Here is a 23,837-nt window from a genome sequence, read left to right on the forward strand (position 1 = left end):
CTATTTTTTAAAAAGGAAATAATGCAATTAGTTTCACCTGAACTGTAAGATTTACAGTTCCCCACCCATTGATTTAGACATATGGTAAAGACCCAAAGCAGATAATATCTAATTAACACATAGCACATAACATAAGATACCCATCTAGGTATCTTATGTGGACTTTGGCAAAATAAAGTGGATTTTTGGCATAACAGACAACAGCGAATATGTAGATACTCAATGATAGTTCAAAAATAGTTTCCGTTGGCAGACAGTGAGGTGGAGTTACAGTACATATGTAGTCAAAGGATTGGGAAGAAGCTTATGAGTTATGTATCTTTCTTTAAAAAAAAGAGGTAGGATTTGCCATTTGGTAATTTCACATCACATTTCAAACTCCCTTCCAGCATAAGATTATTGAAGAGGGACATCTCTTCTGAAGCAGACACTTGCCTCCAAGCCAAAGGACTATCCTGCCCCCTTCCTGCTAGTCCACACTTTCTGTAGACAGGTCACACAAACACAGAGGGGCCAGTACAGGAAGGGAATGCCAATGAAATATTGACGATTGCCTCAATAGCTCAGTTGCTGAAGGCTCTTAATCTTGGATTGTGAGTTCAATTCCCATGTTGGGCAAAATATTCCTGCCCTGCAGGGGGTTGGAGTAGATGACCCTCGTGGTCCCTTCCAACTCTGCAATTCTATTCTATAATTCTCTGAGAATTAATTCTATAATTCTATGAGAACCCTTCTCAACATGATCCCATCATGATCTACTCTTCTAGCACGGTTTCCCATCTTCCATTTCTAGAAACTTGCCATCCTTCTGTAATTTCGTTTAGAGGAAAACTATTTCCAAGCAAATAAAACTGGGTATGTACTTTAGGGAGCTGGGAGTTGTTGTCTCTCAACAAATTTTCAGTTCGTTGACTCTCCCCTTTTGCACCTTCAGAAATAGAAGTTTGCCTCAGCACAACAGAAAAAGATCTTTAAACAACAGAACAGGTGGAAACTAATATTGATCAGATATCCATAGTATACCAACATTAGCAGCAATCCTTCTTTTGATTATGGAGGCAACATTCCATGCACCATGTGAATTCTTTCCAGGCATTTGGCGCTACCGATTATATTCGTCAGAGAGTTGTATAAGCTGATAAAGTGCATCCATTCTACGTACTCAAGGAGAATAATTTCTTTCAAGTAGAATACTCTGGATCAGGGGTCCCCAGACTTACCGGCGTTTGGGCCGGTTCCCACTGCGCCGATCGTGCGGCAGGCCGGAGGGCGGGGGAGTGTGCGCCCGTGCGCATGCGCACGGGCGCTTACTGGCGCGACGGCACACTTCCAGGGTGGAAAAAGCGCCAAAAATCCGTTGTGCGCATGCGTATGGGCCTCCCCCGCCCCGGAAGTGCACCAGAAATGACCTCTTCCGGGTCGGGAGAGGCCCATACGCATGCGCACAAAGGATTTTCGGCACTTTTTTCCCGACCCGGAAGAGCGCTGCCGCGCTGCGCGCCGTAAGAGCGGGCGGCGGGGGTCGTCGCGGGCCGGATTGGCAGGCCAATTGGGCCGCATCCGGCCCCCGGGCCGTAGTCTGGGGACCCCTGCTCTGGATTCTGTTGACACCTGGAGTGCTCTCTGGTCCAAAGAGAAACACTTCAGTTGATTTCATATTCAACTATGAAGTCCACTGATGAAATCATGTAGAATAGACTGGACCAGTAAGAGATCATTTTCAACCCAGTTGCAAACTTAGCATTCATAATCAGAGTGCTTAATACAACACAACTATCATTTATTTCCATTAGAATGAGAATATTTGCTCTCCTGGCTTGACAATGAATCGCAGAATTGTAGAGCTGGAAGGTACCCGAGGGTCATCTAGTGCAGGCCCCTGCAATGCAGAAATCTCAACAGGTGGTTTCCCATCCAATTTGAAACCATAGCAGACCCTTTTTAGCTTTGCAGATGTGCTAGCAGTTTTATTACTGCACCACTGGGAGATTCCCATTTCTTTGTATCACCTTCTATATCTCACTTTCCGTTTTATACAAAAGAAGGGGGTCTTCAAATCTTGACGGGGTATTCCGGAAGTTAAAGATGCCTCCCAAAATGGTTTAGAACTTACAGATTATTTGCAGCCAGGTCAATAATAAACTTGGAGGATAACAGCTAGTATCCACAATGGTCATGTTTTACCTCCGCTGTTGGAGACAGTATGCACCTGAAGAGTAGAGGCTGGTCCACTAGGGTGAATGGCACACTGCCCCACCAATCCCAGCCTGCTCTCAGTCAGCTCTTGCCTGCCTGCCTTCTTGCTTGCATCCAGTTCAGGGGTGGCACTGCCTGTCAGTTTCTTCACCCTTGGTCCCTGTTTTGCCTGTGTAGAACTCAACAGGGAGAAGGATGGGGACAAAACTAAAGCTAGCTGGCTCTTCTTGTCATTGGCTCTGGCTCCCTGTCTTCCACCCCATCAGTTCCAATGGGGACTCAGCACCACTGGTCCTTCTTTATATTTGCAAGTAACAGCATCCAAAGGCACTTTCTGGGCCAGTACAACAATTGCTGGAATGGAGGCTGTATGCTTCTGAATGCCAGCTGCTGGGAATCACAGGTGGGGAGAGTGATGTTGCTCTCATGTCCTGCTTGTGGGTTAGGCACAGGCAATTGGTTGGCAACTGAGGGAAACAGGATGTTGGACTAAATGGGCCTTTGGCCTGATCCAGCAGGGCTCTTCTTATGTTCTTTTCAGGACCTTGGAAAGCTCCAAGGTAATGCAGACGTTGCTCCAATCTAAAGCCTAAAATTGGTCTGCTGAGACCATACAGGGAAGCTGAGAAGTTTTGGGTAGCTAGTATGATGACACAGAGAAGAATTGAGTCTGCTTGCTTGAGTGGTCCAAGTTGCTGGTCTCCAGGTCAGAATCCAACATCAAGTCCAGACAGAAATGAGCTGTAGCGCCATGTGAAAAGCATCTCACCTCCGATGAGGCACTGCCTTGTTTAGCAGCTTTGAACTGCAACTTCCTCACCCTTTTGCTTCCACCATCAGACAAATTAGAAGAATCTAGTGCTTGCCTTCATCTAGTTTACTCTCTACTGTATTGCAGTCTTCATGCCTGGGTCATTTTTCATTATTGGATTCCTCATTAAATGCCTCAAAGTAGCAGATCCTTTGAGTGACGATTGCATCTGAAAGTACCATCCCCCTGATACAACCCATTGGCACCTGATTCAGTTTTATTCCAAACCTATTGTGCATCACATATTGTGTTGTAGGGATCAACCACTTGAGTATAGCAGACATCTTTAAATCAAACATGCATATTCCAGGCCTTTTGTTATTGGCCTGGAAAAGGAACACGAGCACACAATAAGCATCCATGGGCGTACCCAGCGAGGGGCAGGGGGACAGCTGCCCCCCCCGAAGCAAAAAAAATATTACCGTATTTTACGGACCATAACCTGCAGTTTTTCCCTCCAAAAACTGAAGGGGAAAAGTCGCTGTGGGTTATGAAAATCTGGCTGTTTCTGCCCCCTCCGCAGCCGCAGCCAGCGACAGGAATGTGGGAGGGGGGAGGAGCAGCCTGAGCTGGGGGGGCAGATGGGAGCTACTTCCTTCCTTCCTTCCCCCTTTCTTTCTTCCTTTTTCTCCTTCCCTCCCTCCCTCCCTCCTCTCTCTCTCTCTCTCTCTCTCTCTCTCTCTCTCTCTCTCCTTCCTTCCTTCCTTCTCTCTCTTCCCTCCCTCCCTCCCTCCTTCCTTCCCTCCCTCTCTTGCCCCCCCTAGCTTTGATCCTGGGTACGCCCCTGAAAGCATCAAGAAGTTTCCATTGTAAGGCATAGTTCAAAGAGAAGTGCCTGTCACTTAACATGGGCCTGTAATCTAAAGAGACTTAGATACACGTCCATGATTGCTGATAAAGGAAAGAATATGAAAAAGTTACATGTTGTAATAAATACAGTATATGCCAATACAGATTTCACTGTGCCTGAGACTAGTTTAATTAGACAAATCATGGTTACAATCTACAGCAGCCTTCCTCCAACGTGGTGCCCTACAAATGTTGTACAAATTATAAATTATTGTTGTTGGACTACAACTCCCATCGCCCCTGACCACTGGATATGCTTGCTGAGGCTGATGGCAGTTGAAGTCCAGCATCACCAGGAAGGCATGAGGTTGGGAATGGCTGATCCACAGCGGCTTGGGCTATTTGTTGCACCAACTCCATCTTAGGCAAAAGGACATTACATTAATGTAAGAACTGCTCCAGCGTTCTGGTTTCCTTACATGCTCTGGAGAGAACATAGGAAGCTGCTTTATATCAAGTTAATTCAATCATCTGTCTAGAATTTTTGACAGTAACTTGCAGCAGCTCTCATAGAATCACAGAACTGTAGAGTCGGAAGGGACCATGAGGGTCATCGAGTCCAACCCCTTGCAATGCGGGCATCTTTTCCCCCCCAACATGGGTCTCGGACCCACAGCCCTGAGATTCAGGGTCTCATGTTCTACTGACTGAGCTATCCGAGGGTTTCAAGCAGGAGACTTTCTCAGCTGCACTGAGTTTGCTTGACCACCAAACTATGGCCTTTTCCAATTATTTGACAAAATCTAAATGCTGGGACCACAGGCTGAATTCCCCCACCCCCCATGGCAATTTACTAACTAATGTGACAAACCACACAGCGTTCGTACCTTCCACTACCACCTTTGCGCTTGACTGGGTCTCGCCAATGTCACAGGTATAAATGTCACTGTCGTCTTCCTGTAAGTCGTTCACAGTGAGTTGCAGGACTTTCCCCTTCTGGCTGATCTCGTATTTCTTGCTCGCCTTGAGGTCGGTAATCCCTTTCCTCCACGTCACTGCAGAAGCCGGCTTCTTGGTTTCGCAAGTAAGAACTGCTTTTTTATTTTCCTCCAGCTTCAGGTCCGAAAGGTCTTTGATGAAGCAGTTTCCTGCTTCTGAAAGGAAATGCGGTAAAGTGATACCTAAGTGAGCACTCGCATCAAACACAGCGACAGAGATAAATGAAACTAGGGCTCAATGATGGTGGCTATATGCCTCTCTCGCACTTCTCAGAGGCGAAGTTTCTCACGCCACAACCCAAACACACAGCACCACCTTGGAGCAATTTACAAGTCTTGCAACAGATAGGGATGATTGTTCAACACCACTTGGCACTCACAGGATATAAATGGAAGGATGAAAGAGAGAAGAGAGTGGAATGCTAAACATCTAGCCTGGTGAGAAGGCCCCTCTCTTCTGAACTGTATTTAAGACAGGCTGCTGGAGCGCAGTGAGGTCATTGCCAGCAACTGGACCATTTCTGTCTTATTTTATACTTCCTTTTTGGAGAAATGTGCTAAGAGGAAGGCATGCTTGACAAACCCACACCGTGATCAACTCCCACCTGGAAACCAATGTCCCCACTGTGGAAGGACGTGTGGATCCAGAATTGGCCCCCCACAGTCACTTACGGACTCATTGCTAAAACTGTGTTTATGGAAGACAATCTTACTCAGCTACGAGTGATCGCCAAAGAAGAAGAAGAAGAAGAAGCTTTTATATTTAAGTCTTGATTATTTATTTTTGGAATTTGGAATCCCCCCCCCCATATTTGACAAACTGTTGATGGTCGTGCTTTGAATTGCACATTGTTTCAGAAACTGCAGATTTGGGGGGGCTTGCTGTTTCTGGCGGTGAGAAATGACTGACTCCCACATGATCAGACCTCAGCCACGCCGGTAATTCAGGGTTGATATGGGGGTAATTAGCCCTGGCAGACTCCACAGGGTGGGGGAGGACTGTCTCATAGACTTGCAGGCCGTCCGAGATTGTCAATTTGCATCTAGGTGCAAGCAGCAGGACACTGGGTCCCAGAGCACGACACGGCTGACACTCTCCGAAGCCACTCTCATAGCCAGAAATATCTGTTTGGACAATAAACAGACATAGTCTGGACCGAAAAAAGACTGAGAAAAAATCTGCAGAACTGCACAGCCCCTGGTGTTTAAGCTTGGACTTCAAAGAGATTCTCATCATGGTGTTTGGATTATGGAGGTGATTGTACGTTCTTTTTTCTTCTTCTCAATACCATTTTTTTAAATGCCAAGCCTCATTAAGAAACCTTTTTTTAAAAAAATAGTACAGATGGACTTCTATTTATAATTAAGTATTCAATTGCGCAGTTTTACTTAGACTTGAAAGACTTGACAATGATAAAAGAAGAAACAATAAGAAACAAGATGGTGCTTGTTTACATGAGGCAGCACGAAAAAAAATGAGAATTCCTCCCTTTTTCGAGGGAAGTGGGAAATACTTGGTAGCTGACTTTATAATGACTTGAGACAACAATTTGGAATAACATATAGTGCATCTGTTTGCAGAATTTATTCATTATGAGCGAAAGAGAAGGCTAAATGGATGTCTAGCAACCCTCCTTCTAGGGCCCAGAGGGGGGGATTGTGTGGTCTCCGGGAAAGCTGATCGATCGCCAAATGACTTATATCTGTGGAATACAGTTCATTTACATTGTAATATTGCAACCAGTATGCTCAACAATGGAAATCAGCAACAACTTAACAACGTGGAAGTTACTGTGTCATTAAATCTCAAATGACAAGGCTTGGACAACAGCCCGGATTGGAATAATTTAACAACTTGGGAGTTGCTGCGTCATTAAACTTCAAATGATGGAGTTCGACAACAGCCCAGATTGGAAGATTGGAATGAAGTCAGGAAAAGCTGCACTGGCAAATAGACAGTTGAAAATATATATATATACACAAATAAAGCTGTACTCGATGGAATAAAGGATATATGATTTCTGACATGATTGAGAATCGGATAGCCAGGGATGGAGAACTTTAAAGCATTAAGATCAGAATGTGGAAAATATGAGAACAACAAGAAGAGGGCTTCAGAGGTCCAGACTATGGGAAGCCAGGGAAAAAATTTTTTTAGTGATTTGTATTGTAATTTGATTGTTGTTTTATTTTAGTTTATTGTTTTTAATTGGATTATTATTATGATTTGATGGATATGTTAATTGGCTGTTTTTACTGGAAAATCAATAAAAATGATTTTTTTAAAAAGAAAAAAACTGCAGATTTGGTAGGTTTGCCTTTAAAAGGAAATTGAATTTAGTTTCTCTCCAACCGCTAGGTGGACCCAAACTGCATTTCAGGAAAAAAAAATCCTTTCTGATTGCTCACTGGATCTACTCCTTGCAGGACACCACGACTGACCTTCCACAGTAAGCGTTGCTTTTGTTTTAGAGATTTCGGTCTCGCAGGTGTATTCCCCACTGTCCTTGACTGAGGCATCGTGGATGATCAGTATGGCGCGGGTCCCCTCCTCACGCAGGTCGTACTTTTGGCTCCTCCGAATCTCTTTGCCATCCTTGCGCCACTTAATGTTGCCGTCCCACTTGGACAAGTCGCAACTCAAGCTAGTCTCTTGCCCCACCAATGCCGTCTTGTCCTCCAGCTCGCGTACAAATTCCGCTGGCTTTTCTAAAGGGAAAAGAAGCAAAAGGATCTTTCCATTAAGAAGAAAAAATAACTCCTCAAGTTTATTATCTTTTTTACTATTTTGGGGGATTTTGGGGGGGCGGGAATCTGTAGTAAAGGAGCAACAAGACAAGGAACTGAGATTCAGCAGGCACCTTCTGTTTCATTTTCCATCATGCTTATGAAATTAGGATTACAGTGGTGCCTCGCTTAACGAATGCCCTGCTTAACGAAATTTCCGCTTAACGAAAGAATTTTTCGAGCGGAGGTTGCCTCGCTAGATAAATTCGTTTTATGAAAAATTCATCTAGCAAATCGCGGTTTCCCATAGGAATGCATTGAAATTCAATTAATGCGTTCCTATGGGCAAAAAAGAATTCTTGAAAAAATTCAATGCATTACTATGGGATTCGCTAGAAGAATTTTCCGTTATAAGAAAAATTCATGGAACGAATTAAATTCGTCTAGCGAGGCACCACTGTAAATCTTTCCAAAGCAGGTAGTTGATTTCTGATTTTAACATGTTTATATGGTTATACAGTGGTACCTCGGTTTACAAACACAATTGGTTCCGAAAGTCTGTACTTAACCTGAAGCGTACTTAACCTGAAGCGAACTTTCCCATTGAAAGTAATGGAAAGTGGATTAATCTGTTCCAGACGGTCCGTGGAGTACTTAAACTGAAGCGTACTTAACCTGAAGCGAACTTTCCCATTGAAAGTAATGGAAAGTGGATTAATCCGTTCCAGACAGGTCTGCGGAGTACTTAAACGGAAAATACTCAAACCGAGGCGTACTTAAACCGAGGTATGACTGTATGATTTTATGAATAGTTGTTGCAAACAGCTCTGATTTTTTTAAAAAAAAAATACTGGTATATATTTTCATAAATAAATAAACTAAATAGTGCCACTTTATAATCTGTTGAGACTGTCCATGTACCAAACAGATGTTCCTCTACGCACCTTTCACAACTAGAGTGGCTTTGGAGCTTAAGTCACCGAGCGAAAAAACCACCTCTCCAGCATCAGTAGACATTGCTTTTTTAATATTGAGAGTGTATTTCCTCCCTTTGTTGAACGCTCTAACCCGTCCCTCGTGGCCCACTTCGGTTCCATTGATGAGCCAGCGGCAATCTTCAGCGCTTTCGTGGGAGAGAACACATTCGAAGCTACAACTCTCCCCTTCCAGGACTTCCGTGTTTTTGAGGCGTTTGGTGACACCGATATTCAGTTCTAAGAACATAGATAAAAGGGTGATCAAGTTCAATGGAAAGGCAAGTTCAATGGAAGAGTGAGAGCAGGGGGACCCCTGTGAAAACAGAGAGCATGGCTAAGGATTCCCCAGGACATTTCCACAGAGGAAGTATAAACAGCAAAAGCTCGTTTGAATTGAATTTGAATGCATTCCGATTAGCAAAACCCTCATTTGTTATTTAAAAGGACCCAGGTGGCGCTGTGGGTTAATCCACAGAGTCTAGGGCTTGCTGATCAGAAGGTCGGCGGTTCAAATCCCTGCAACGGGGTGAGCTCCCATTGCTTGGTCCCAGCTCCTGCCCACCTAGCAGTTCGAAAGCACATCAAAGTGCAAGTAGATAAATAGGGACCGCTCCAGCGGGAAGGTAAACGGCGTTTCCGTGTGCTGCTCTGGTTCGCCAGAAGCAGCTTTGTCATGCTGGCCACATGACCTGGAAGCTGTCTGCAGACAAACGCCAGCTCCCTCGGCCTATAGAGCGAGATGAGCGCCGCAACCCCAGAGTCGGACACAACTGGACCTGATGGTCAGGGGCCCCTTTACCTTTACCTTTATTGTCTTCGGTAACATTCTGGTGTGTTAGAACCCTAGAAAGACACTAAAAGATGGCAAAAGATACACAAAGCCTTCCTTTTAGCTGTGATACTGCCGCACATTTGTTTTGGCCCTCCGCTTGTGGTCTGGCTTCGTGTGGGCACATGTTTACACAAATCTGCAAATCTACAGTTCTGGACTTCACAATGCAGCAGCCCCTACCTTGGACGCTGACTCTAGACTTGGCCACCTCTGTACCAAGGTCGCATGTATACAAGCCCGCATCAGCCTTGTCGAGGTCATGGATAATGAGACCCAGCGTCTTCCCAGCCTGCAGCATCTCGTACTTGTCGCTTGGGGTGAGTTCCACACCCTCCTTCTTCCAGACGGGCTTGACCTTTGCCTTGGAGACCTCACACTCCAGGCTGACTGTGCTGCGCTCCTCTGCAGCAACATCATCCAGGGACTTCATGAAGACGGCAGGCTTCTCTGAAGAACGGTGCAACAAGGAAAGGCAAATGCAATGTTTATTTCATTTTATTTTATAAACTTTATTAAGATTCAAATTAAAACACCTAATACATCAAATTTAAATCATAACAGCATTATAAGAAACAAATAATACAATACCAATAACACAAAAAAATCAAATCACATAACTTATCATTCTCTCCACTCTGTCACTTCCACTTGTTTGCAGTTCAGTCACTTAGTAGTTTTTTGAAACTGCTTCTTTTGATTTTATATTTTTTTACTTTTCTTTTTACTTTTCTATTGTGCTTCTCATTGTTTTCAGTGCCGATCTTTAAAAATGGATCCAAGATTTAATTGTGGGGCATTGTTGTTTCATATAATTTCTGAATTTTTCCCAGTTCTGTTCAAATTTTTATTACCTCCTCTTATTAAATTAGTTAATCTTGCTAAGTCTACATATTCAAATAATTTCTCCTGCCATTCATTTACTTTTGGTACGTCCTGCTTTTTCCAATATGAAGCTATTAATATATGTGCTGCTGCTGTAGCGTATAGCAGTATTTTTTGGTCTTGCTTTTTAACCTCTATATCAATCATTCCCGGTAAGATATTCTCAGGACTCTTCTTAATATTAGACTTTATTGTTATTTTTATTTCTTCTATAATTTAATTCCAGAATGGTTTTATCTTATCGCAGTGCCACCACATGTGTAAAAAAGTTCCTATTTCTTTCTGGCACCTCCAGCACAAATTACTTTTTGTCTTATACATTTTCTTGATTTTAACCGGCGTCATGTACCATCTGTGGAACATTTTGACCATATTTTCTTTAATACTTTCAGATGCTGTGAATTTCCAGGAAACTTCCCACAACTCCTCCCACTGCTCCACTTGTATTGTCTTTCCCAAGTCCACGGCCCACTTTATCATAGTTTATTTGGTTAGTTCTTCCTTCACCTCCCACTCCAGTAAAACACTATACATTTTGGATATTATTTTATTGTTATTTCTGAGTAAATTTTCTTCTAGTGGTGAGGGTTTGTCTATAAATCCTTTTTGCGTTTTATCCTTATTAAATTTACTATTTATTTGATGGAATTGAATCCACCCCGTTAATAGATGTTTCACTTCCTCGTATTCTTTCATCTTTAGATTCCCTTCTCTTTCTTCTATCAAATCTTTGTATTTTCCCCATTTCCCATCTGAATTTATTTTTTTCACTGTTAGGATTTCAATTGGTGACAGCCACCTGGGGGTTCTTGGTTCAAGCAGATCTTTATAATTTTCCCAGATTTGAATTAATCTCTTTACATTCTCTTTGAATTAATCTCTTTGAATTAATCTCTTTAAATTCCTTATTTAGGAAAGTGCAATGTTTAGATCCAACTTTCTGGTTGTTGTTTATTTCACAAAATTCATACAGCACCTTGATTGTAAGGCAAGTGAGGACCAAGGGCCTTAGGTGGAAAAAAGGAAACTCACCTTTCACCTTCAGCCGAGCACTCTCAGTGACTTTCTTCTGAACCTTGATCGTCACTGAACCAGCATCTTCTGGCATGACGTGTTTGAGCATCAGGCTGTGAGAGGTGCCCAGCTTCTTGATCTCATTGAAGTTGTTGGGGAAGAGGTGTGTGTCATTGAGGAACCATTCCACATCGTCAATGTCTTCAGACAGCTCACAGGTGAAGAAGGCACAGTTCTCCTCCTCAATTTCCACATCTTCCAGATGCTTCGTTATCTCCACTTTGCGTTCTGTTTGAGGGGAGGGATTAGGCGCACAATGAGGTCCCACAGCACAAGATGCTAACTTACCACAACCATCTCCAGCTCTGCAAACAGCATGTTGCAAACTTCTCGCTGCCTCCGTTCTATATGCAAAGGCCGTTTTCCACATAGCATTTTCAGAGAATCCAAAGGGCCACGATAGCAAATAAAACATTTTTCGGAACATCTCAGATTCTCCAACTGCTGCCCAAGAAATGTCCTCCCCTCTCTTATGGCTTCTTCCTCCCCACACTCCAAATAAGCAAGCTCATTCCATACTGCTGAGGGAGGCATCATTCTCTAATACATTACAGGTTGTCGCAACACACTCTGCATTGTAAATTCCCTTTCTAACCTGCAACCTCAGCAGGTAGCAGCAACCTTCTCGGGCCAGTGGGGACTCACGGAATTTTGAGAACATTCCATGGGTGCCAGTAGCAAAATGGTTATTGTGGGGTCGTGGTATACGACAGATCAGCTGATGTGGAGGTGTGTCAGAGTGACTTCAGCTTAGGAGGGGCTGAGTCAAGGCAAACAGGAATTGGGCAAAAAGAGGCAACAGTCTCTCTTGCATCTGAGGGGGCATTTATTGACATCTTTCAAAGGTGCCAGGGGACAGAGCTTTTTCTAAGCATTCTTGCTGCCTTGATGTGGCATATAGACATGTCAGTAAAAATTATTCACCTAACGCAGGCATCCCCAAACTTCGGCCTTTCAGATGTTTAGGACTACAATTCCCATCTTCCCTGGCCACTGGTCCTGTTAGCTAGGGATCATGGGAGTTGTAGGCCAAAACATCTGGAGGGCGGCAGTTTGGGGATGCCTGCTCTAAACCCACACAGCAGACCCTGCCGGGCATGCTGGGAAAAGGACCAGGTTACACAACATCGCCCTCTAGCGGCGGCTACACTGGTACTGCAGCTAGAAAACTTTTCCTGTCCACAACTGTTTCTAATAGTAAGTATCCACATGAGAAAATTGCTAATTTCTTTTCCTGCACATAAAGCAGGGCTGGACTCCCCTCGCCTTCCCGCCATTGTTTCACCTACTTACCCAGAATGGTCAGTGAGGCCTTGGTCTCTGAAGTCCCAGCTTTGCATTTGTAAACACCAGAATCTCCAACAGACAACTTCAGGATTTTTAGCTCTGCTGTGTTCTTATCCCTCTTGGGCTTAAACCTCTCTGAGGGCTCGATGAGGGTGTGGTCTTTGTACCATTCTACAACCTTTGGAGAAGGCTTGAACTCACAAGAAAGGACAACTGAGTGGGTTTCCTGGACGACCTTGTCTTCTAGGTGCCTGGTAATAGTCACTTGAAGATCTACAAAGAAGAAGAAGCAGGGAGGGTCATTATGGACAAATAAGTGGCATTGAATTAGATCTAGGGGAAATGTGTGGGAGATGGCAGGGAAGCATAACTATGCACAACTGCTAGATAATGCATGAAGAAGGGACGCTGGTGGCGCTGTGGTCCAAACCACTGAGCCTCTTGGGCTTGCCAATCAGAAGGCCGGCAGTTCGAATCCCTGCAACGGAGTGAGCTCCCGTTGCTCTGTCCCAGCTCCTGCCAACCTAGCAGTTCGAAAGCATGCCAGTGCAAGTAAATAGGTACTGCTGCGGCAGGAAGGTATACGGTGTTTCCGTGCGCTCTGGTTTCTGTCACAGTGTTCCATTGCACCAGAAGCGGTTTAGTCCTGCTGGCCACATGACCCAGAAAGCTGTCTGTGGACCATAGCTGCCAAGTACCCCGTTTTCTCCAGGAAAACCCTGATTTTACTTACCTTTTCCCGGTGGTCCCCCGTATCACTTCGTCTCCCGTTTTTCTTCGTTATTTTCTCCTGCCGGCGGCCATTTTTTTCCTTTCCGATTTGCCCTTCTATGGGCACAAAAAAATGGCTGCCGCCGGCTTCAAAAGTCGTATCTACGCATGTCCGGAAGTGCATAGACGCGACTTCCGGTGTCGGAGGCGGCCATTTTTGGTGCCCATAGATGGGCAGAGCGACACCGGAAGTTGCGTCGACGCACTTCCTGACATGCGCACAAGCGACTTTCGAAGCCGCCGACGGCCATTTTGGGTGCCCATAGAAGGGCAAAGCGACACCGGAAGTTACGTTGACGCAACTTCCGGTGTCACATGGCTGCCGGTCCTAGATTCTGCAGTCCGGGACTCGGAAGGTTAGCTGTGGACAAACACGGGCTCCCTCGGCCTGAAAGCGAGATGAGCGCCACAACCCCATAGCCGCCTTTGACTGGACTTAACTGTCCAGGGGTCCTTTGCCTTTACCTTTACCAATGCATGAAGGGGTAAAGAACCACAGAATTGTATTGCTAGGTAGACTGATACTATCCTTGACTGACACACCGTGGATGATCAATATGGAGCGGGTCCCCTCCTCGCAGAGGTCATACTTTTGGCTCCTCCAAATCTCTTTGCCATCCTTGCGCCGCTGAATGTTGCTCATCTAAAAGCCCCCCTGCCTTCTCCTCAAGGGCCACCCTGAACAGAACTGCTGCTGCTGCTGCTTCTGAGGAAGAAACGACTTACCTTTCACCACCAAGTTTGCTGTGGACTTTGCTTTGCCAATGGCAAACTGAATAGTGCCTGTCATCTCTACGTCGGTCTGCCTCAGGATCAGGCGGTGGAGCCTCCTCTCCTGTTCTATCACAACATCCTTGCCGGCCTGCAGTAGTTCTCCGCGGAGAGACCATTTGGGGGGCTTCACAGACTCAATGGAGATTTCGCACTCAAACCTGGCTTCCGCTGGCTCACTGACCTCCACATCCCTCAGCTCCTTCACAATATTGATGGATTGTTCTGAGGACAGGGAGGAGCCAAAGAGAAAAGGGTTAAATGCCCATCCTGCCACCTCCATGCAGACCACGTAGTGGCAGCTTATAAACAGCTATTTAAAATCCTTAGCTGCCAAGTATCCCGTTTTTCGCGGGAAACCCCCAGATTTTAATCCGTTTCCTGCTGTTCTCCCGAATGGAAAAAAATCCCAGAAATCCCCCGGATTTCCTACCTGCCAGGGAGCCTCTATTTTGGGTGCTGCTCTGCCCATGTGTGGGCACCAGAAATAGGGCAGAGCGGCACCGGAAGTTGCTTCTATGCATGCCCGACGGCCATCTTGCCGTAGAAGCGACTTCCGATGCCGCTCTGCCCTATTTCCGGTGCCCACACATGCTCAGAGCGGCCCCAGAAGTTGCTTCTATGCAACTTCCGGTGTCATGCCACTGCTGATTTCGCATTTTTCAGCGGGAGACTTGGCAGGTATGTTAAAATCATCATAATGTTGAGATTTGAAAATTGCTGGGCTCCTTGGTCCAGCTTAGAACAAGAGGAGCAGGAAATAAAAATCAATATGCAGTAGCATATTTTTTAACTCTTCAGCTTGTCCACTGAGAGCAAAACTAGGCATTACGCACATGGTTTGCTGGCAAAACATGGCAGCCTCCTACCAAGTTCTGACTCCTCTTCCTGCTCTTGTTGTAGGCCCAGAGTGGGTAGCCTGTGGCCTTCACGTCAATGTTGCTGGACTACAACTCCCATCACCCCTGACCACTGACCATACTGGCTGGGCTGATGGGAGCTGTAGTCCAGAAACAGCTGGACGTCCACAAGTTCTCTCTCCATTTTGCAGGCAGACTTTCTTTGTTGGCTCTCTTTATTTCCCCACCTCTGACCGTGGCAACAAATTATGTAACACAATGATACATGCAAATATTGGGGCAGCCGGGGGGGGGAGTTGACCCAAAGCTGGCATTTTCAGTGGCAACCCCATGCCAATCATCAAGCCCAGTTCTATTGTGGGGTTGCAATTCTAAAGCACATTTAACCTGACACATCTTTCCCATTAAAAGTGCACAGGCTTAGATTGTAAGGACAATTCTTATATACTACTAGCTGGCCCGGCCACGCATTGCTGTGGCTCAACCCTGTGATTCCGCCCACCCTGTCCCGACCCATGAACTATCCCCCCCTCCTCCCCCCCACCCCGGCTCATCCCTGTGATTCCCCCCACCCTGTCCCGATCCATGACATATCCTGTCCCCTCCTCCCCACCCCCACCCCCACCCAGGCGAGTCCCCACTTCCATTCAGCCTAGTCTGTAAAGGCGAGCCAAGGTGTTGTGGAGAGGAAAGGTTTTCTAGCTGCAGTACCAGTGTAGCCACCGCTAGAGGGCAATGTTGTGTAACCTGGTCCTTTTCCCAGCATGCCCGGCAGGGTCTGCTGTATGGGTTTAGAGCAGGCATCCCCAAACTTCGGCCCTCCAGATGCTTTGGACTACAATTCCCATCATCCCTGACCACTGGTCCTGTTAGCTAGGGATCATGGGAGTTGTAGGCCAAAACATCTGGAGGGCTGCAGTTTGGGGTGCCTGGTTTAGAGCTTCAAAAAATGGGGTTTTACATGCCATAGGTGTGACATCTATCTACGCAATCTGTACATGGTCACTCACATATTTGCTTGGGACGTTGTGTCCAAATTTGAATGCAATCGGTCATGCAGTTTCGGAGAATAGTGGAGACTAACCCACATGCCCAGTTTACATTTATATATAGATAGATAGATAGATAGATGATATGTTCTTCCGGAATCTTTTGGATTATACTGACACCTTACTGGTAGCCTTTTTGCTGCAGCTAGGAAGTTAGGGCGATCAAGACGTTTGATGAATTGAATTTTGTTGAAAGGGCACTTTCCCACAGGATATTATTACGCAGATCTCTGATGGACTGATTCCTTTACTCAATCTGCTCAGTTCCTTCCATAAAAAAAGGGCGCAGAACACAAGACACAATTCATGTATGTGGCAGAGAGAAGTAGAAAGGCTCCTAGAGCATGGGGAAGTCCTTTTAAGAAATGTCACTTCCTACACTTCAAGTTGCGTGCCTAACATTCTGGATCAACAGCAGGAGAGACTGCCATGTGAAGCTATCCTAAGGTTCTGAGGATAAGGTCCAGCGATAGTAGCATTTTTACCATTGAATCTGGTCCAACCTCAGTTCAGAACCAGCAATGCGATGAACCTGGCTCTAGTTCAGTAATGACTATTTGGTAGCCTGCAGGGGGGACCCAAAACCGCAAAGCACATTTATCCAACCTGCTGGCGGGCTCGTTAAATAATAATTAGAACTGGGCAAATATTTTTGCCTGCATTTCCACAACACCTTGTCTGGAAAGAAGGGCAGGGGTGGCAGGAACAAACCTGAAATCTAAATGATGCTTTCTTGGCTATGGGAATTCCACCCACCCACCTTGCGATATTTAGATCAGGGGTCACCAGACTACGGTCCGCAGGCCAGATGCGGCCCAATTGGCCTCCCAATCCGGCCCGTGATGACCCGCGACGACCCCCGCCGCCCGCCGCCCACTCTTACGGCGCGCAGCACGGAGGCGCACTTCCAGATTGGAAAAAACGCCGAAATTTGTTTGTGCACATGCGTATGGGCCTCTCCCGACCCAGAAGAGGTCATTTCTGGTGCACTTCCGGGTCGGGGGAGGCCCGTACGCATGCACACAAACGATTTTTGGCGATTTTTCTGACCTGGAAGCGCGCCACCGCGCCAGTAAGTGTGTACGTGCATGCACACGGGCGCGCACTCCCCCGCCCTCTGGCTCGCTGCGTACGCACTCCCCTGCCCTCCGGCCCAAAGCCAGGTAAGTCTGGGGACCCCTGATTTAGATAAATGGCACGGCTGCTCAGTTTCATTGGTTCCGTCGACATATTCCAGCTAAGAACAAGTTAGTACCTTCCACATAAAACTGAGCGCTGCTTTTGTCATCGATGGCATCACAGGTGTAAATGCCTTCATCAGCAAACTCTGCCTCATTGATTATGAGCTTCCTGTAGACCCCGTCGCTGACAATCTCATACTTTTGCCCAGGTTGGATCAGTTTGTCATCCTTGTACCACTTGACCTCAGCATTGCGGCGAGACACTTGGCACTCCAGAAAGCCCCGGTGCTTCTCAATTGCAATCTTTACGCGGAGAGGTTTCACAAACCTTACAGGCAGCTCTAAAGGACGACAAAGAAACATCATTACTAGCACGAATGCTCTGGATTTATATAGTGCTTTAGGAAGTTCAAGACGTTTGATATTCATTTTCACCTGGCACCTAAAAATGTACAATGAAGGTGCTAGGCAAGCCTCCCTGGGGAGAGCATTTCACAAATGGGGAGCCACTATAAAAAGGCCTGTTCTCATGTTGCCACTTTCTGGACCTTTCATGGAGGAGGCACACAAAGAGTGCGTCTCAGATTATGATCACAAGGTCTGGGTCGGTTTATATGGGGAGAGGCGGTCGTTGAGGCATTGTGGTCCTGAGCCGTTTATGTAATTAACCAAACTGAAGGTGCGTTTTTAAGAAAGGCTAATAAGCCACACTGCACTACAATGCCATCATAATTACCTTTTACTTTAAGTTTTGCCCGGGATTCTGCTTTTTCAGCAACAAATTTGATTTCTGCTGAATCCTCCATCTCCACGCTTCTGTAGACTAGCGCGTAGCTTTTCCCTGTGAATAGAGACACAAACTCACAGTTATGGGCCATCAGTTTTGAGATTTGCTGAGTGTACCACACTTTAGGCACCCGCTCCTTAATCCCATTGTAGCCTCTCATACTGCCCAAGAGGACACAGAAAGCACATTTTTAGTAGTAAATCCCACAACACAAGAACCCCCTTACCCCAGAGGACATGATCTAACATCCATTTCATACCTGCCAAGTCTCCCGCAGAAAAATACGGGATCAGCAGCAGCAGCACCAGAAGTTGCACCGGAAGATGGCCGCCACCATGTGGCCACCCCTAATATGGCCGCCGGGCATGCGTAGAAGCTATTTCTGGTGCCAGCGGCGGCCATTTTCTGGTGCCCATAGATGGGCAAACCGGCAGCAGAAAAATGGCTGCCGGCAGGAGCGGATTTAAGGGAGATTTACGGAAGAGGAGCTCAAACAGGGAGACCGCCAGGAATTGGTAAGAAAAAACGGGGGTTTCCCAGGGAATACGGGGTACTTGGCAGCTATGATCCATTTCCTTAGCCCAGAGAATTTATAGCTCTGCAAGTAGACTAGATATATCCATCTGAGAATTCTTAGCACCCTTGTCCAACAACACTTCCCATAATTATTTGAGGAAAGCCACAACACTCAAACTGCTATATAACTGATATGCGTGTGATCTGAATGTCTGCCATCAAGCTTTAGTTTTGCAAGAGACCTAAACAGTTCAGACTCACTTTCCAGTGGCCATCCCAACTAGAAAATAAATCCAATGTTTCTACTCATCAGCTGTCCCCTTTCCTACCGTCCTGCCGCAACCTGATGTTCTCTCCGGCCCGGATCTTGTGTTCGTTGCTGAACCACTGGGTTTCAACCTCGTCGTGTGAAATCTCACAGGTGAAGGAAGCACTCTCTTTCTCGCTCACCTCCACATCTTCCAGTGGCTTCACTATCTTGATATCTCGGGCTAAAGGGTTACAAAAGAGGAATTTACTGAAGGATATTTGCTCCTACTGACTTCTGGAATAAGTTGTACCCGGGCGAATTGTGTGTCCCTTTTAGCCTGCTCCTCTGTCCTTCCTCTTTTATTTCCTTTCTTTTAATTTTTTTTATTCCAAATACATACAAATCGAAACTTACAAACTTGAAAAAGGAAAAAGAAATTAAGAAAGGTTACAAAAAGAGAGAGAGAAAGAAAAAAAGAAAAACGGAAACATAAATAAATATCATACACTGATACAGTTAAATCTTAATAAAGAAAAAAGAAAATCATAAACGAAATGACATGAAGTCATTCATTATTAAACTAATACTTTACAGATCAAACACATATGTTTTAAACAATGACCTCTTCCATGTCATCCATTTTCCTAATAAACTGACATTTCTTAAATATTTCATTTATTCATGTTTTTTGTTCTTTTGTTCTTTGGGCTTCTGTTAGTCTCACAACAGTTCATTATTCCTAATTGAAACTAATTTATCTGTATTTCAGTGCATCCCTCATCTTGGTATCAGGGAGGGTTTTTTTTTACCTTTGCAGAGTTATTCTAGACACAACCAGGTCTTCACTTCTAAAACTTGACTTATCAAATATATATTTAGGTACTCCCATTCTTTCTTAACTGTCTTATTTGACTTGTCTCTTATTATATCTGTCAACCCTTCCTCTTTTTTCTTTTAGCTGTGAGTAAGGAGGGCGTGCCGATCAGAAGGTTGGCGGTTCGAATCTCCACGAAGGGGTGAGCTCCCATTGCTTGGTCCCTGCTCCTGCCAACCTAGCAGTTCGAAAGCACGTCAAAGTACAAGTAGATAAATAGGTACCGCTCCAGAAGGAAGGTAAACAGTGTTTCCGTGCGCTGCTCTGGTTCGCCAGAAGCAGCTTAGTCATGCTGGACACATGACCCGGAAAACCTGTCTGCGGACAAATGCCGGCTCCTGCAGCCAGTAAAGCGAGATAAGCGCCGCAACCCCAGAGTTGTTCACGACTAGACCTAACAGTCAGGGGTCCCTTTACCTTTAAAGAGGTGCTGCAAAGAGCTGAGTGCTGGGGACTGGCGCACGGGGTGATTTAAATCTCCCGGGAGAGGACCTGAGGGAAGTCTGATTGTTCCCTCAGGCCCACACCCCCCCCCGGACAGCCCAGCCCTTCGCGCCAGTCTGCCATTGGCCAATTTGGTAGGCTGATGCAGAGCAGGATTTCAAGCCAGGAGCATGCTCCGGCAAGGAACAGACCCTGACACACAGCCCTGCATCACCTGCGAGGGGGAGGCGCTGGTACGCAGGCTGAGACCCTACCTGCCCGCAGACTGTCTCACCAGAGTGATGCATGTTCTAGTTATCTCCCGCTTGGACTACTGCAATGTGTTCTACGTGGGGCTACCTTTGAAGGTGACCCGGAAACTGCAATTAATCCAGAATGCGGCAGCTAGACTGGTGACTGGGAGCGGCCGCCAAGACCACATAACACCGGTCCTAAGATTGGCTTCCAGTACGTTTCCGAGCACAATTCAAAGTGTTGGTGCTGACCTTTAAAGCCCTAAACGGCCTCGGTCCAGTATACCTGAAGGAGCGTCTCCACCTCCATCGTTCTGCACGGACACTGAGGTCCAGCACCGAGGGCCTTCTGGCGGTTCCCTCACTGCGAGAAGCAAAGCTACAGGGAACCAGGCAGAGGGCCTTCTCGGTAGTGGCACCCGCCCTGTGGAACGCCCTTCCATCGGAGGTCAGGGAGATAAACAACTACCTGACATTTAGAAAACACCTAAAGGCAGCCCTGTTTAGGGAAGTTTTTAATCTGTGATATTTTAATGTATTTTGGTATTTGTTGGAAGCCGCCCTGAGTGACGGGGGAAACCCAGCCAGATGGGCGGGGTGCAAATAAATAATAATAATAATAATCCCGCAATGCCCCCGCACCCATAAAAGGGGGGTAAGCGGACTTTTAGCTGTGAGTAGGGAAGTGATGCGAAAGGGAAGGTTTGAGGCCCTTTGACCTATGTTCTGCCTCTAGACTGGCTAATCTAACTGAGCTAAAGTGTCATTCATTTTATTTGTTTGGTTGCTTATCATTCAGTAGTCCGTATAGTTAAAGCTATGGTTTTCCCAGTAGTGATGTATGGAAGTGAGAGCTGGATCATAAAGAAGGCTGATCACTGAAGAACTGATGCTTTTGAATTATGGTGCTGGAGGAGACTCTTGAGAGTCCCATGGATTGCAGGAAGATCAAACCTATTCATTCTTAAGGAAATCAGCCCTGAGTGCTCACTGGAAGGACAGATCCTGAAGCGGAAGCTCCAATACTTTGGCCACCTCATGAGAAGAGAAGACTCCCTGGAAAAGACCCTGATGCTGGGAAAGATTGAGGGCACAAGGAGAAGGGGACGACAGAGGACGAGATGGTTGGACAGTGTTCTTGAAGCTACGAACATGAGTTTGACCAAACTGCGGGCGGGAGGCAGTGCAAGACAGGAGTGCCTGGCGTGCTATGGTCCATGAGGTCACGAAGAGTCGGGCACGACTAAACGACTAAACAACAACAACAACATTCAGTAGTAGTTTAAAAAAAACAAAAAACAGGAAATTTCATCACATACCAAAGCTACAGTTTGGCTTACTGTGAAGTTCAAGCCAGGCCACTGAGCAACACAAACATTCTACCTGTGACATTTATCTGTCCTCCTTCTCACATGCAAGGCGCCACCTGATGCAGAAGTGATGGAATCTTAATAAATACACCTGTGAATCGGCCTGTGATGACTGGGCAGCATTTTATGCAAAGTCATTCGGATAGGAAAATATTTTTGTTTCCCCCACTGAAACATACCATGGACCACCAAGGTAGCTGAGCTCTTGTCATCAACAGCATCGCACATATATTTCCCTTTGTCTTCAAATTCGCATTTGTGAATCGTGAGGCTTCTCGTAGTCCCCCGTGCAATGACTGCAATTTTTTTATTTGGCCGAAGCTCGGTTCCATCCTAGAAGGAAGAAGTCCAGATCAGGTTTTAACAGATTCACCAAGTCCCTTAACTGCAGTTGCTCTTGTCTCGTCAAAATCAGTATGGAACAAGAAAGTATTCCACTGTTTGAAGGTACTACTGTATAATACTTTCATTCGAGATCCACAAAACTCTGTTTGGACAGGATATAATTCACACCTGAGGCCCCATTGGAGATTTGCCAGAATTTAATAACTGTCGTTGTGTCTCTAAGAAAGATGCCACTGAATCTAGAAAATCAATGTCAGATTTCAGAACCAGCAGCATTTGTCATGTGAATATGCCAACGAGAACAAGAGGAGAGACTGCGTCATACATTTCCAAGAGGAACGGGGTTCTTGTAATACAATTTAGTGCAATGTTTCAATGCTTCTGAGTGTCCAGTCTTGTTCTGATTATTACTGTTATGGGGTTGTGAGCTGTAAGACTTTTTGGGGTCTCTTAATGAGTCAGTGATTCTCGGCTCTGCATTTTTTGCGGATGGGTTTTCATGGGTTTTCTGACCCAGGTGGCGCTGTGGGTTAAACCACTGAGCCTAGGGCTTGCTGATCAGAAGGTCAGCGGTTCGAATCCCTGTGACGGGGTGAGCTCCCGTTGCTCGGTCCCAGCTCCTGCCAACCTAGCAGTTCGAAAGCCCGTCAAAATGCAAGTAGATAAATAGGAACCGCCACAGCGGGAAGGTAAACGGCGTTTCCATGTGCTGCTCTGGTTTTCCAGAAGCGGCTTTGTCATGCTGGCCACATGACCTGGAAGCTATACGCCGGCTCCCTCGCCCAATAATGCGAGATGAGCGCGCAACCCCAGAGTCGGTCACGACTGGACCTATTGGTCCCTTTACCTTTACCTAATGAGTCAGTGATTCTCGGCTCTGCATTTTTTGCGGTCGGGTTTTCTGTCCATGTATGTTGCTTGAAGCATACCAGGTATGCGTGGACTTGTAATTTGTTCTGGCTAAGTTGCTCCCTATGTTATGAAGATTGGCTGCCTTTGACAATAGCTAGCAGCTGTTCTAGAAGCGAGTGTGTCTTTCTCCATCCCTTGACTGGGTGTGAAGTCATCAAGCTGTCTGTGTAAAAATGCTTAAACGGGCAGCTCAAACTGAGAAAGTTTGAGGGTCAGAAAGCTGAGTTGGAGCTTTGCAATATTTTTGGATATCTGTTGGGGCGCTAAGCACCTATGTTCAACCTACATATTTGTAAGTAAACACAAATACTACACAACACCCTGAACTTTCTGCAACAGAAGTGTCCATGTGACACATTAGACCCCATTTCCTTAAAGTAGGAAAAGTCACATGGCAAGTAAATTCAGTACCTTACGCCACTTGACATCGACATTAGGTCTGGAAAGTTCACATTCGAAGGTTACTTCATCCTTGTTCTGAGCATTAATGTCTTGCAAAGGTTTGATTATTTTCACGGGCCGTTCTGCCAAAAATACAAACAACAATGGTAGTAGTAGCAGATAATAATAATAATAATAATAATAATAATAATAATAATAATAATACTGTCATATGATAAAAATAATAATGCCAGTGAAGGAGAACTAGTCCACCCCACAAGCAGGCATTTTATTAATACGATTATAAATAAATAAATAGAATGCCCTTCATCCAAGGACCCCAGGGCAGATTTAGTAGTAGTGGTAGTATTCTGCCCTTCATCCCAAAATCTCAGGGTGGTTCACAACAGAAAAATACCAAACACATAGTGAAACAGAAACCAATAACCCCTTCCAGCACATTTTAAAACCCACATAGAATGTTAATCAGCCAAAATGCTTGGTTGAAGAGAAATGTTTT

General features: G+C 45.6%; 1 protein-coding gene across 35 annotated transcripts in view; it reads right to left on the bottom strand.

Annotated features, from left to right (window-relative positions):
- Positions 1-23,837, bottom strand: part of OBSCN (obscurin, cytoskeletal calmodulin and titin-interacting RhoGEF) — a 304,918-nt gene that overhangs the window by 205,013 nt on the left and 76,068 nt on the right. For all 35 annotated transcript variants that reach the window (XM_088654044.1, XM_088654041.1, XM_088654038.1 and 32 more), the window contains 12 exons: positions 23,348-23,460; positions 21,859-22,012; positions 18,838-18,999; positions 17,942-18,046; positions 17,280-17,546; positions 14,071-14,340; positions 12,580-12,846; positions 11,245-11,514; positions 9,511-9,777; positions 8,466-8,735; positions 7,237-7,503; positions 4,684-4,950 (listed from right to left, as the gene is read on the bottom strand). In XM_088654044.1, the coding sequence (XP_088510170.1) occupies positions 4,684-4,950; positions 7,237-7,503; positions 8,466-8,735; positions 9,511-9,777; positions 11,245-11,514; positions 12,580-12,846; positions 14,071-14,340; positions 17,280-17,546; positions 17,942-18,046; positions 18,838-18,999; positions 21,859-22,012; positions 23,348-23,460 (2,679 nt within the window). The remainder of the gene's footprint in view (positions 1-4,683; positions 4,951-7,236; positions 7,504-8,465; positions 8,736-9,510; positions 9,778-11,244; positions 11,515-12,579; positions 12,847-14,070; positions 14,341-17,279; positions 17,547-17,941; positions 18,047-18,837; positions 19,000-21,858; positions 22,013-23,347; positions 23,461-23,837) is intronic.

This window comes from Zootoca vivipara, chromosome 11 (assembly GCF_965207765.1).
Source record: "Zootoca vivipara chromosome 11, rZooViv2.hap1.1, whole genome shotgun sequence".
Taxonomy (NCBI): Eukaryota; Metazoa; Chordata; class Lepidosauria; order Squamata; family Lacertidae; genus Zootoca; species Zootoca vivipara.